The sequence below is a fragment of the Labrus mixtus genome, chromosome 5 (assembly GCF_963584025.1).
Source record: "Labrus mixtus chromosome 5, fLabMix1.1, whole genome shotgun sequence".
Lineage (NCBI taxonomy): Eukaryota > Metazoa > Chordata > Actinopteri > Labriformes > Labridae > Labrus > Labrus mixtus.
In genome coordinates this window covers 9,650,114-9,664,153 of record NC_083616.1, presented here as the reverse complement: position 1 = coordinate 9,664,153, position 14,040 = coordinate 9,650,114, and the positions used below count along the sequence as shown (strand labels likewise).

At 42.6% G+C, this 14,040-nt stretch overlaps 1 protein-coding gene across 1 annotated transcript in view; it reads right to left on the bottom strand.

The window, feature by feature from the left end:
* Positions 1-14,040, bottom strand: part of hmcn2 (hemicentin 2) — a 43,973-nt gene that overhangs the window by 17,242 nt on the left and 12,691 nt on the right. Inside the window, exons 19-39 of the mRNA XM_061037670.1 lie at positions 13,894-14,038; positions 12,724-12,836; positions 11,137-11,296; positions 10,807-10,966; positions 8,161-8,288; positions 7,729-7,980; positions 6,580-6,663; positions 4,593-4,784; positions 4,374-4,504; positions 4,067-4,211; positions 3,574-3,700; positions 3,329-3,486; positions 2,845-3,123; positions 2,628-2,764; positions 1,728-1,878; positions 1,363-1,575; positions 1,161-1,274; positions 882-1,069; positions 699-795; positions 366-527; positions 139-252 (exon numbers count right to left, since the gene is read on the bottom strand). Of these exons, the coding sequence (XP_060893653.1) occupies positions 139-252; positions 366-527; positions 699-795; positions 882-1,069; positions 1,161-1,274; positions 1,363-1,575; positions 1,728-1,878; positions 2,628-2,764; positions 2,845-3,123; positions 3,329-3,486; positions 3,574-3,700; positions 4,067-4,211; positions 4,374-4,504; positions 4,593-4,784; positions 6,580-6,663; positions 7,729-7,980; positions 8,161-8,288; positions 10,807-10,966; positions 11,137-11,296; positions 12,724-12,836; positions 13,894-14,038 (3,250 nt within the window). The remainder of the gene's footprint in view (positions 1-138; positions 253-365; positions 528-698; positions 796-881; positions 1,070-1,160; positions 1,275-1,362; positions 1,576-1,727; positions 1,879-2,627; positions 2,765-2,844; positions 3,124-3,328; positions 3,487-3,573; positions 3,701-4,066; positions 4,212-4,373; positions 4,505-4,592; positions 4,785-6,579; positions 6,664-7,728; positions 7,981-8,160; positions 8,289-10,806; positions 10,967-11,136; positions 11,297-12,723; positions 12,837-13,893; positions 14,039-14,040) is intronic.

Genomic DNA, 14,040 nt, shown 5'->3' with positions numbered 1-14,040 from the left:
ACTCTGCTCGGTCACAGCTGGCTTGCAGTAAACAAGATTTTTTTTGTTCTCTCTTTTTAGACCAGACAATGTTTTTAAGATTTGATCATCTGTATATGTAGCTGAACTGTGCAGATGGGTCACCATGGGTTTGCTCACCATAAACACTGAGAATAATACTCTTCTGGTCCTGGCCTGCAGGGTTGGTGGCTGTGCACACATATTGCCCTGCGTCTTCCAATCTAGCCCGGGGCAACTGTAGCATCTGGCCGCCTGTAATATATATAAAGAAAATAAGACAAAATATCATATCTGTGCCATTAGTTGATTCAAACGAAGGACATGACCTGATATAAGAGTGATTTACGCATTACAGTTGGTCTGACCTGGCAGAATGTGGACACCGGTGCTAAATCGAAGGACCTGCCCGTCTTTGGTCCAGGTGATCTCAGGAGGAGGGTACGCTTGGACATCACACAGTAAAGACACCATGTGCCTCTCGACCACACTGACCTCCTCCTCTTTAATACCAATTACTTTTGGAGGAACTAAAAGAGAAAGCAATAGTTGAGGGTATACATGTCACTATTAAAGAAAATGTAATGACATCATAGTACAAGACGTATTGGTCCTTCAAATTACATTGAAATTGTGTATACAGTACAATGGTGGAGTGGTGCTAAAGCCCTTTGAAATATACACTTGTGCACTATTCTTACCTTGAACTGTTAGACTGAAATGTTTCTCAACTGTTCCAACCTTGTTCTCTGCGACACACAGATACCCTGCCATGTCTGAAACCTGGACACTGAGGAGCTAAGAGGCAGAATTGTGGAACATTTCCTTAATAAAACATGTCAGCGGGATCAGTTTACACATTGATATTTGTCTAAAAGTCTTACCTGCAGTTGAGTCCCATCCTGGCTGATGTGGTGCTGAGAGTCTGAGTGCACCGGCTGCCCATCCCTCTGCCAGGAGACAACTGGAGCAGGATGTCCACTGGCATCACAGTGGAGGACCACAGTACTGTTCACCACTGCACCCATTTCCTCCATAAACTCTTCTGATGCTCTCGTTATCACAGGAGGGACTTGGGTGGTAAACACAAAAGACTTCCTCATTAGAAATGTTTTTGTATCATATCCGATCATACAATTTACAAAGTACATGCTCTTGCTTACCTAGGATCTCCAGTTCAAAGTGCATGCGGTCCTCTCCAGCCTCATTAACCGCTTGACATGTATACCTTCCAACGTCTTCTCTCTGCACTCTGACAATTTGTAGCACCTGGCCCCCTGAAAAGTCACACCCATTTTTACATGAATATGAAGGCCCAGTCATACATAACAACGCAGACCACACCAAAAAAAGGTTGCCTCTGACCTGGATGTAGTACCACTCCATCAGCAGAGGTGAGTTTTTGCCCATCCTTGTACCAGCTAAGCTTAGGTGGGGGGATGGCATTACTCTCACAGGAGAGGCTGATTGGATGGCCTAGGACCACCTCCCGCTTTTCCACCATGTCATCTTCATCATCCTCATGTCCCAGACCCCAGGCTGCTTCTCTGTTAGTCACCCGGTGAAAGACTGGAGGAACTGCAAAGACAAGATAAAATGATAAAAACCTTTGTCTCATATGAACCATATCCAATCTACAAAAACACCCGGAAAATAAAACTTGACCAATGATATGTGAAAATAAGTTTTCTAATGTTTACATTATAATACAAATATTTTACTGAACACACCCTGAAGGGTGACATGAAAGTCTCTCTTGTCCTCTCCTGCAGAGTTGGTAACCACACAGGTGTACTGCCCTTCATGGGACATCATGGCATTTTCTATCTCAAGGAGCTGGCCGCTCTCCCGTATGCCAGCATGGATGTTTCCAGAAAGTAACTAAGACAACAAAAATACATCAGATGATATATAAAGCTGCACAGGTCAAGGAAAGAACACGCAAGGAAAGAAATGTCATTTAACATCATGTTAGGTGTTATTCACTTGATGTTTCTTCTAAGCCCTTGATACGTGTTAGTACGAATTTTCATGAAATTCATTCATCTTGGTAACTTTGTGAAATGTATTATTCAAGTCTGTCTACCACCTGTTAACACTCCTACTTTTGGGTGTCTGAAACTGTAACTTTATATGGGTGAAGCACCTAAGTAGTAGCAGATCTATATATGGATAGGAGCCAACTATATGTTGTCAGCAACTGTTTACTAGACAGAGAGTCTACATCTGATACTATACAAATCAGTGTCATGTCATCTTCATTGTTTATGGTGATGCACCCAAATAGAAAGGAATTTGTGGGTTGCACCTTTTTAACAGAATATAAGCAGCACTGTGAACACTGTTACTTTGTCAGCACTTTGTCAGTCAGTGATTTGTAAGCATGCTTGTTTGATGAAGTTGTCTGACCTCGGCCGATTAAATGGTGTTATAATCTCCAGTCTGTTTCACGATTTCTTCATTGGCTTTATACAACAGAAACAACCCCCACCTAACAATACATGTAATATCCACATAACTGTAGAACTGGTTTCCAGTTGAGGCTGACAGAGGTAAGAGCTTGTTTTATCATAAAAAATAAGTGTTTATGGTTCCTAAAGATGAAACGCATGTTAGGATGGCACACCAACCTGTCCATCTTTGAACCATTGAACTTTGGGCTCAGGGAATCCTTTGGTCAGGCAGGAGAGAGTCAAACTCCCATTGATCCGCACTTTCTTTTCATGACCTCCACTTGTTGAGGAGTCACCCTCAATCCGTGGCGGGACTGATAAGAGACATTTTTAAGCATCATTTAAAGTTCAGTCTCAGACATTCTAATAAGCAGGTAATGTAGATGTCTCTTACCCAAAACACTTAGCGAATATTGTTTTATGGCGGTGCCGGCTGGATTGGTCGCCTTGCAGGTGTACAGGCCAGTGCTATCTCCCTGTGCTGAGCCCAGTCTCAGTGCCTGTCCACCACGGGTGTATGTAAGCTGGACACTGGACACGATTGGCTGGTTATCCTTTAACCAGGTAATACTGGGTGTGGGTGAGCCCTCAACATCACAGGCCAGGACTGTGGGGAAACCTAGCACCACTGACACTTCTGAAGTGTCACTGGGGCCCTTGATAGTAGGGGGAGCTGGAGAGAGAAAGAGAAAATACACAAATGTTCAACCACCTGCAAGATCGTAACTGGCCCATAGCAAAGCATGAATGGAGCCAAAGGGAATTGACCTGTTTTGCGCAGGAGAACCTTTAAAAAATATTTGTATTTGTGTTTTTTCTGTCCAATAATTTTGTGAATTAAACATATGAACAAGTTTATTCTTTGATTAAGATAAGACCTTGCACTGTGAGTCTGAACTGGCGCATCTGAGTTCCTGCGTTGTTACTGGCCAGACACTGGTAAAGCCCCTGGTCCCTCAGTCTCACAGACTTCACCTTTAAAACCTGGCCGTCTTCCAGAAACTCCACATGGGGGTCTCCATCACGGGACAGTACCCTGAAGAGAGGAAGAATAAAAGATAGATACTTCGGGTTCTCTGATCTTCACTAAATGTCATATTGATAAACAGTTAGAGATGCTTACTCTCCATCACGGCTCCACTCCACTCTAGGTGCTGGTTTTCCACTAACTCGACATTGAAAGTTCACCTCCTGGCCCAGTGCCACAGTCACCTCCTGCAGGCGGGATGTTCCTGAGATCACTGGTGGAGCTGGGATAGAGAACACGCACAGCAGATGTATTTATCAAGAGATCAAGCTCAAAGCTGAATGAGATCATTTAAAGATCACGGTTTTGAGGAAGGAACAGGGGATGACTACATTTTTCCAATTACAGAGGGGCCTCAGTTTAAGGTCATCAGCATTGAATGTCAACCTTTAGGGTTTGCTACGTCATATGTATAGAAATGTAATTAATCAGTTACAGTTCTAGAGGGCTTTCAAGGAAAACTCTTAAGTCCCCTTGTGGCAAAAAGAATTACAGTTTTTACTCTCTGCTTAACATAATAATCCGTCTTCTTACTCTAGTCATTCATTATCTATACTTAATACCAGTGTGAAAGCTGCTGATAGCTCACCTTGCACCACTATGTGATATTCTCTCCGGGCCTCTCCAGCTGAGTTTTGAGCTATGCAGGAAAATCTTCCTGCATGTTCTGGCTGAACTCTGTAGATTCTCAGCATCCTGTTCCCATTTTGCAGGTAGACCCCAGGGCTGCCCACCTGGACATAAATATGTGGGTTTAGTGCATCTTTAACATGTCATTGTAATTAAAACAATGGCCACTTGGTGGCATTGCACAGCTAGGTATTATATTTTGTCCATTAATATCCTGCCCAAGTTTTTGTTTTATTGTGAATGGGGATTCAAGGTGAAAAACTCACAGGAAGACCATCTTTGGTCCAGGTGATTGTTGGGGAGGGGATCCCAAAGGCATTACAGCCCAGAGTGAGAGGCTGCTTCAAGGTGACAGTGAGGTTCAGGGGCTGGCCATCGTCTTGGATCTCTGGGGGAACTGAAGACATGCAGAAAAAGGGGAATTATCGCCGTTCCATTTACATTGATTCATAAGGAGGAGGAAATGGCAGTACCTAAATTCTCACCATTTACTTTGAGCCTTGTTTTTCTCTCCACAGATCCTGCGTCATTGGTGGCCACACACTTGAAGTCCCCACTGTGGCTGGCAGACGCTGTGCTAATTACGAGAGCGCCATCCCTCTCCACAGAAAACTCTGATTGTTCAGGGTGTATCTCCAGGCCGTTCTTAAACCAGCGTACCTTGGGAGGAGGTGAACCTGCGGGTGCCCACAAAGAAAGAGAGTCTAAACTACATTTTTATTGATCGCATCTGACAAAAAGAAAAGTTACTTCCATCGCTCTGCTTCTCAACAGGAGAACTTAATGGGCATGCGGCCCAGGCTAGAAAAAGCCGGCTCTACATTTATCTGTTGGACAGCAGGACAGCTGGGGAGCCCATGCCAAACTGGTTAGAGTCCTTGTAGCCTGCAAGCTTACGATTTCAAGGTCAGAGTCACATAAAAAGTTAAGACAGGGTATGCTGGAGAGATGCGAAATGCAAGATTTAAAACACCAGCATCAAGATTTATTACCAAACAGTGAGGTAAGAATCTTGAGTAGTAAGCAGTTCAAAGACAGTGGTTCATTTACTCAGGAGCCTGAAACAGATGTCTTCCGAGGATTACTGGGTGGAAAAGGGCTGGAAATGGTCACGAGAAGGAAAGAGGGGGAACAGTAGAGGATTTTGTATCAAACACAACAGACTCAAAGGAAGAGGATAGACTGGTGTGCCTCACTGAAAGAGCACTGCAGTGGAGCGATCCAAATGCCACAGCTCTGTCTATTTACAGAGGTGTTACATATACAAACACCACAGACGAGAAGGGGAAATCAAACAGCTCCCTTCCTCAATCTGAAAAGTCCCAACCACATGAGACGCAGCTTGAGCAAAGGTGATGTTATCTTGCGTTGCTTCTCATGCACGTGTTTACAGTTAAGGAGCTCAGAGGGAAATTCATTATCTCATTGCTGGGGGGAAATGAATACAGATGTTCTATTTTAGATGTTAACAGATCTCATTAGCAGACTTTGAATGTATTTGCTGGGGCTGACGAAGTCGGGGATTATCCCTTCCATGTGTTTCTCAAATAATTACCTTGATCAAATGCAGCGTGCTTGTTGGTGAATTAATAGTATCCTTCTGGCAGAAACTGCACTTTATCTCCCTCATACAGACAGATCTCAGGAGAACAAAGACAGGATCCTTGTATTTTGCTTCTGGCTGCCTCTCTAGGGTGTCAAGAGCATCAAGCATTTCAGAGTGAGCCCTCTGAGGCCTGGTACAGCCAGCATGCCTGTATGCCTGCCTGCCGGTATGACTTGTATGGAAAGAGGGCTAGTATGGCTACATGCTTCTCTTCCTGTGCTTCTCAGTACATCTCAGACATCTCAGTCCTTCGTCTGCCAGCAGCAGCCTGTAATTAGGATTCCTCTCCCAGCAGGCCCGGACGCAGCGGAAAGCAGATGTGGCTCCCCAAGGCAGCAGGCGGACTGATGTTCCAGCTGTTGCTCCACATTAGACACAGTCCTCACCTTCTCTGTCCGAGCTGGTTACCATGGCACAGCCCGATACAAACAATACCTGTTTGCATGGGCTGTCAGGGGTATCTATCAGGGAATCGGCGAACATAAACAGACACTCACTGTGTTTTGGTAATAATCACAAGCTCTCCACATTCATCCACGATGCCACTGTGTTCACACAGCAACATTCAAATATATAGAGAACAGCATGTCTCTGGGTGCTCTGATAAAAAAGCTGCGCCTTGTAAGATGGCATCTAGAAGTCCACAGTGACAGTGAAACATTCCTTTGATGGTGCACAAACACACATATCTGTCCTACATTTAATGAGGAATCTTCTCTTGTGCCATATAAAGGAACATCAATTTTAAGCTCTAACAACTTTAGTCACACCTTGTAAAGAGTTTCTTTTATTAATGCCAGACATTTTCTTTTTTTTTCTTTTTCCTTTCCAGTCCGTCTATGGCTGAAAATGTAAATCATATGTACCTTCAGCAGGGCAGGGGATGATGACCTTGCTGCTTGCTACTTTTTCCATGATTGCATCTCCAGGTTCTGGAAAGGATGGGGCCTCTGTGATGACAGAAAAACATGTTAGGTTCTGCCTGTGCAAGTGTAGTTGATAGAGTGAACATTAAATTAAAGGTATGAGGAGTATTAGTCAGGGTTAATAATAGATGTTTCAGTTCAGGTCAAAATTCAGTGACAGAAAGCTTAAGAGGGATTCTTGTAGGCGTAAGATGTGTTGCACCCTGCAGGTAACCTTTGCCCCAGGGAAACTATGACGGCCACACATTACCTACATAGACCTCTAACACCCGAGCCAGGTTGACCTCTTATTAGTATCTATATAACTCCGGCAGTCTCATTAACATCAAATCATGTAGTCATGTCTTATCTGCAGTTAGGGATGTTGGAGTCATCAAAAGGAGGCATTTAGAGGATCATACATCCATCATTTACATAAAAACTTATTTACATAAAAAAATAAGTACTGCTCATAGAGACTATTGTCCTGTATGCATTTAGTAAATAATAATGAACCTAGAATATGTAAGGCTGCTTTTCAGTCCAATTTGGTAAATGGTAAATGGACTTGAGCTTGTAGCACTTTTCTAGCCTTTTGTCTACTAAATTGCTTTTTACACCGCAGTTCACACCTAGCCATTCACACCACGTTCACACACTGATGGCAGAGGCTGCTATGTAAAGTGTCCATCAGTATTAACTAATCACATTCGTACACATTCACAAAGGTCCTTTTTAGTAGCAGCGGGAGCAATTTGGGGTTAGGTGTCTTGCTCAAGGACACTTCAGCATGTGAAAAGGTGGGGATTGAACCCCTGTCCTTCTGGTTGAGAGAAGACCTTTAAAGGTCACTTCTGATTTTCAACACTGTGGGTTGTATGAAGTCATTTATTTTCTATTATAACTCTTGCAGCTACTGCACCTCTAGAGATTGTACCTCTAACAACTGGGAGGGCCTGAAACTGGGCCATTGCCAGTGATACTGTCACCAATGCTTAGAAACTATTTAAAACAATTCAGGCAATGTACTGTATACACTGAGGAATAATTTTCTTCATTTCTGCCTAATACTAAATGGTGTTTTGAAAACTGCACTGAAGATAGATTTACCAAGTATTTCCAGCTTGATCTCTAAGGTCTCCTGTCCAGCGCTGTTCCTGGCCACACACTGGTAAGTGCCCTGATGAGCGAGGCTGACCTGCTGGATCCTGAGGGGCGTAGTATTTTTGACCCCCACAGGAAGTCCATTGTGAAACCAGCTGACCTCAGGGCTTGGCTCTCCCTGGACCACACAAGGCAGAGTCACTGTTTGGCCAATCAGAGCTTTCAGGAGGGAAGGTGCTGCCTGAATTCTAGGTTTAGCTGAGGATGAAAACAAATACTCTGAATGCAAGACTAACGTAAACAATAATTACATACTTTAAATATTTTACATATTTCAGCAGTGATTTATTTAGATCAATCAACACTACACATTTTTTAAAAGCCCAGTTTTATGGATCCTAAGAAGTTACACTTTCTAATGAGGCCCCACAGAGTTACCTTGAATGTGTAAATTGTAGCTTAGGGACACATTGCCTGCTGGGTTTTCTGCAGTACAGGTGTACTGTTTACTATCAATCAGGCGCACATCAGTGATCCTCAGAGAGCCTGAAGGCAAAACCGTGAACCTGGGGAGTGGTTAGGGGTCAAGGGCAAGGAGAGGAAGAAAACAACACTTGAGTCACTAAAGATCTACAACCACTGCATTTTGAAACAAGACTTTTCCTATTTTGAAGCAATATTTTTTTCGAGTGACATGCTTACATTGTACAGCAAGGGTACAAACACAGTATGTGAAGGCGGCTTGGTGTTTAGATATATCACTATGTATATTTTGATATCAACACTGATATTTGTGGTTGTGGACGGATTCAATATGCAGTTTTGCCTCTGTTTCTATAATTAGTAGTGGATGGAAACAGTTCCTGTAAACAAATTCTGATAGAATTCCCAGAACAGCCACTGCCAGAGGCTGGCTGATGAAGTGGTTCATTAGTGTGCAAAATAATTAGATAATATGTACAATTTTGGCAATTAGTGGAAAGAATGGAGCATAATACTGGATTGTTTATTGTGCTGTTTTTTCTCCACTTTAAATGTGAATAAGTAGGCTCTGAACACCAAACGAGGCCTGCGTGAAGTGACCGTTTGACTGAGCTGAAGTAAATTGTTAAGTTGTTGATTGTTTTTTCGCATTTGCGTTGTTTGGCTGAAATACTGAAAATCTGCGAAAGATGAAAATTACGAGCAAGGAAGCACTAAGTAGAATCTGGACCTTTTGCGGCTTAGTCAGCTCTCCAGTGAGTTGTTATGTTCACAATTACCATTGTCCAGGGTATTTTCAGTGTAAACACGTAGCCAGAGTTTGACACACTGACGTCACCATGGTAAAGGTCATAGGCTTAAAAAAATGAATACATTTCTTCCTGTTTTGAACAGTATTTTAAGCATTGACAATTGTGTGTTTGTCACTAAAAGGGCAGGAAATACAGAGCTTTTGAAAGTCAAAGAAGTGCTCACAATAAATTGAAGATCACAAAGGTTTCCATGATGAATATCTTTCACTCCCTGAAGAAAAGCCTTGTGGAGAGCAAGTTTTATGCCAAAGCAGTCACTCGTGTCAGCCACTCATTCACAGACAAACAAGCGGACAGATGGATGTGATCACATACACTAACCTTCACTCCAAAAACAAACGTTGCTATACGACAATAGTTAAATGTAAGTTAAACGTACTTTAATGTAGATCAGCGTTTTTAAAGGGGTGTGCAACCTGTATTGCTCCAGAAGCTGTCCAGCTGTATAAATGCATAATATGAAGGAATGTAAACACACCTCTGTGATTTATCTTAGATAAGTGTGTCTGCTAAGCAACTGAATTATAACAATAACATGTTCATGTAAGTGGAAATGAGCTTGGTGCACAAAGAGCTCTCTATTTCAGCTGCACATATGGTGCAATGTGGCTCCCCCACCTCCTCAAACAGCCTGAGGAGAGGCAGCAACGTCTAACATTGGAACCAAATGACTGCCTCTGCAGAGGTTTGCGCTTTGACTGCAGTGCTGCCTGCGACACAGCAGTGCCACCAAGAAGATTGACACAAGCTTCAGTACACAAGACATTAGCCACCCTTCTCCCTGTCCATCACTCCCCACATTTGTGTAAAGTCATCTGTCAGACACAGTTGGAAATCAGTAAAGACTAACTGGGACAAATTGGCCTTATCAGGATATGGCCTAGACTGAACCACTTATATACTGTTCAATAGCTCTGTGTCTTATTCCTCCCACCCCCCCCCTTCTGCTTTTCCCTGGCACTAGCCTTTTACGTGACTCTGGCAGAAATCTTACCGCCCACTGATTTAAGTTATTTCAACAATCAGCACCCTCTGGTCATTTCCTCTGACCCACAGAGCAAGCTCTCCCTCTTTCACAGCCTGCTCGTTTCCGCAAGTCCTGCATATGCAAAGCACGGGCCGATGTGGGGGTTGTTCACAGAGATGTGTTATTCTCATCAGACAGTACTAGTAAAGAGTCAGCATGTTGTTTTATAGCTAAAGCACCCCAGGGAATCAGGCAGACAGTGCTTGTATCTCTTCCTCTGTCAGTTCGTTTTCCTCCCCTCTTCCTGGCACCCCCCCCCTCCCCCCCACCCCCCACCCCGCCAACACCATCCCCGTCTTTTCCTTCTTCCTGGCCCCACGCAAGTCACGCTGTAACTGAGTCACCATGGCTTTCAACCCACTCTGTCATTCTACTATCTACCCAAAACAATTCAGCCTGGAGAGTCTGTCTGTCATATAACCAGTCTGTGTCCCGTCTGCAACCTGAGTGACCACACTCATGAAAGTCAGGAATCAGCGAACCATGCAGGACCAGATGTTCTACCTCAGTTTAGCCAGCAAAGTGAAGCCCCCACACAGCTCTCTGGCAGACTGCTGATGCCTCTGCCTAACCGCCCTTCAGACGGCAACACTAAATTACCTTCAAACATTAGCAGCAGCTCTGAATGGCAGCCAGCTTCATTCCCTTGAAAAGTCAGATGTTAATAAATCTAAGGTAAGGTATGGTGAGAACTATTTGTAACATGATGTTTCACTTGTTTTTACTGCTTCATTGTCAGAGTGAGGTAATTCTTCCTCTTACCCAGCTGTGACAGGGGGGATGAGATGCCCATTTCGGCTCCATGTTACATGTGGAGAGGGACTCCCCTGGGCATCACATGGCAGAACAACCTCTGTGCCCACCTCTGCAGCCATCTTCACTGTGTTGTCATGGCCGCTCACACCGACTATTTTGGGCATGGCTGTAGGGGATGGAAAAAAGGTTGTAAGAATTTGCTATTTGTTTGACCACGTTTGTGTCTCTCAGGGGTTTTTTACTGTCATACATCTTCCAGTGTGTAGACAGGTCAGCCTTTGTAAAATCAAACACTTCTATGTTTGGGTGACTGTGGTTTAACATGTGTTTGCTTACTGTTGATACTTAGCTGAATCTCTCTGCTGGCGTAGCCCACAGGACTGGTGGCTGTGCAGATGTAGATCCCTGCATCCTGAGTGGTGGGATGGGGGATGTGGAGGTATCCATCAGGGTCAGACTGAAGAGAGGAGTGGTCCCTGGGTAGAGGCTGCCTCCCCTGCAGGACAGAAAGCACAAGACCAGACAGAATATACTGTTAATACAAGCTGTCTGCACTACAGAGCAGGGACACTAAGCTTAGTTTAAAGTTTATGACCCAACCTTTGATGTGGAATGTAATTACAGAGCACCCTTTTAACTCACCATCTATCCCCAATACGCACTCACAAGAATGCAGCCTGCTGCAAACGGACCGGCTTTGACCATAGATATTGCTTTTACAGATTCACTTTTATCTGACAAGAAAACAAATTTATTAAACTCTTGAGTACTATTTTGAATATGTTTGGGAACAAAGAAAGGAAGAAAAATCTGGCTCAGTTAGACAATATGTAGAAAACGGAAGCCTGCTTACAGTGCTGACTGTGTAATGTTGTTTGGTGAATACTCATGCGTGGTTTTTATCTGTTTATTTATTTATACTGCTTTTCCTGATTGTATTGACTTGATTACAACAAATGAATAATTACTGTATGTAGAACAGATATGACGTTATCCTCTACATAAAGTTATATTCAGTTTTAAAGGCAGATGTGTAGTGCTGCATAACACATAATAATAACGTCTGATTATAAGATTCATGTTATGTTAAAGCATGCTGCTTTTGGGATTTAATTGCATATTACCTTTCTCATGATGTGATCCTTTTTAAACTCAAGTCTACAATATGCTGCAAGAAGTCATTTAACTGCATTTGAGATTTAAAACACATTCATGAGTGATTTGTCACTGTCAAGCAGCAATATGGTACAGTTGCCATGGTTACAGCCTTCCAGGCCAGGTTAATCAAATCTTGATTGCAGAACAAACCATTATTGTGGCTGTTTTTTGGAGTGTTCTCACAAATCAAAGGAAATTGCAGGGGGAGGAGAACAGCAGGTGTTAGACTATAATACTACTTTAGAGACTAGACTACAAGCAGTACAATATGATGCAATAGAGAATAAATAAAATAATTTTACTTAAATGAATCATTAAAATAATAATATTTATAAGTTTACTCTTAAGAAATAAATAATAGCTTCAATGTGGCATAAGATAAAGTAGTAAATACTGAGAGAATTTAATATTAGATCAATATGACTATTCTATCATTAATATTAATAACCAATGCTGATTACATTATTAGCCTACTGATGAATCATTTGGCTCAAAATTCCACTCTTACATCATCATAACAGGATTGGACATTGATCTTCTCTTCAAATTAAACATGCTCTATTATCCACAATTATTTACAAACTCTTAATGATGATTAGTTTCCATTTTCCAGTTCATTCCAGATGAATGAATGCCAAGTGCGATCCTCACTAGATAATGTTGTGGGAATCAGGGCTGTCCAATTAGTCATGCATTGGTATATGGGATGTAGCCAAAGCAATCATTAAGAAAAGTAGCTTTTCGACAGTCAGTGTGACAACCTACCTTGGACCAGACAATTTTTGGCTTGGGAACTCCGCTGGACTCACATGACAGTGTCATGGCTACACCCTCGTTGGCTATGTAATGGTACGGACCGGCGATGATCTCAGGGGGCACTGTGTGGAAGAAGTAGGTCACATAACACAGCTGTCTGACTGACCGTGAAGATGCAGGCCTGCAGTATTATCACTGGACTAAGCCAGCCAGCAGCATGAGCACTTGAGGCATTTCTTCATTACTAACTGATGATGAACTATAATCTAGCCTGTCTGTCATTACGTGCCTATGAACAAAATGAGCCTTTCATCGAAGCGTGCAGTAAATGAACCCTCTCACTATGATGACAGCAGGTGGTCAACTCATTGACAAATTGTTCTTTTCTATTCTGAGTCAGCAAACCAGTGACCAGACTGTCCAAAACTGACAATATCTCAATCTGATGCATACTTGATGAAATAGTTTAACTTCTACTTTGAAATAGTCTGATCTACTCATATGCAAGCACCTGTGTAGCATATTCTTGCTTTTGATTAATTTCAGCATACTATAATAATTAGAATGACGATTCTTAACAGCAATCACTAAATGAAATGGTCTGTAAAACAGCCCTTTAAAAATATGTAATAAGTCTGTCCAATCACTTCTTTCAGATCAAATGAGATCTTTGGATGACCTATCAGTCTACCAAACATCCTTTTGAATTGTCAAGCACTAGTGGCATTTATTGATCATGAGCAGAGTCTTCCACAAGATAAATCTGGTGTGCTAGAGAGGGAGATAGGGAGTTTAATACAGTTAACCATGAAAACAACGTGTTACTATCCAAATTGCTCTCTTTGGAAGATTTCTTGTGCTTTAAGGGTGGCCAACCATGTTCATGTTTTGCTCTTTGTTACAGTTGTGCTTTAAATGTTGAGCTAAACATTTTCAGAGGGGTCCAAGAAAAATGTCTTTGCTGTGCTTTTGACTTCTAAAGGTCTCCACAAATAACATTTGGACCAGGCTAGGCTAGCTGTTTCCACCTGTTTTAGTCTTTTAAACCAAGTTAACGGGATCCTCTGCAGGCTCTTGCTTCCGTTTTTTACAGGTTTTGTCCATGTCATAAAATTCTCAGCAAGAAACGGAATAAACTTCTGACAAAAATCTGACTATACTGATATTATGTGTTCTTACCGTGAACCTCCAGGCCAACTGTAATGTTCATGGTGCCTGCTACATTCACCGCAGTGCAGACATATGTCCCAGCATCCTCTGGGCTGGCTCTTTCAATGTACAAACTCCCATCACTCCTCATGAACATTCTCCCATTAAGCTGGACCT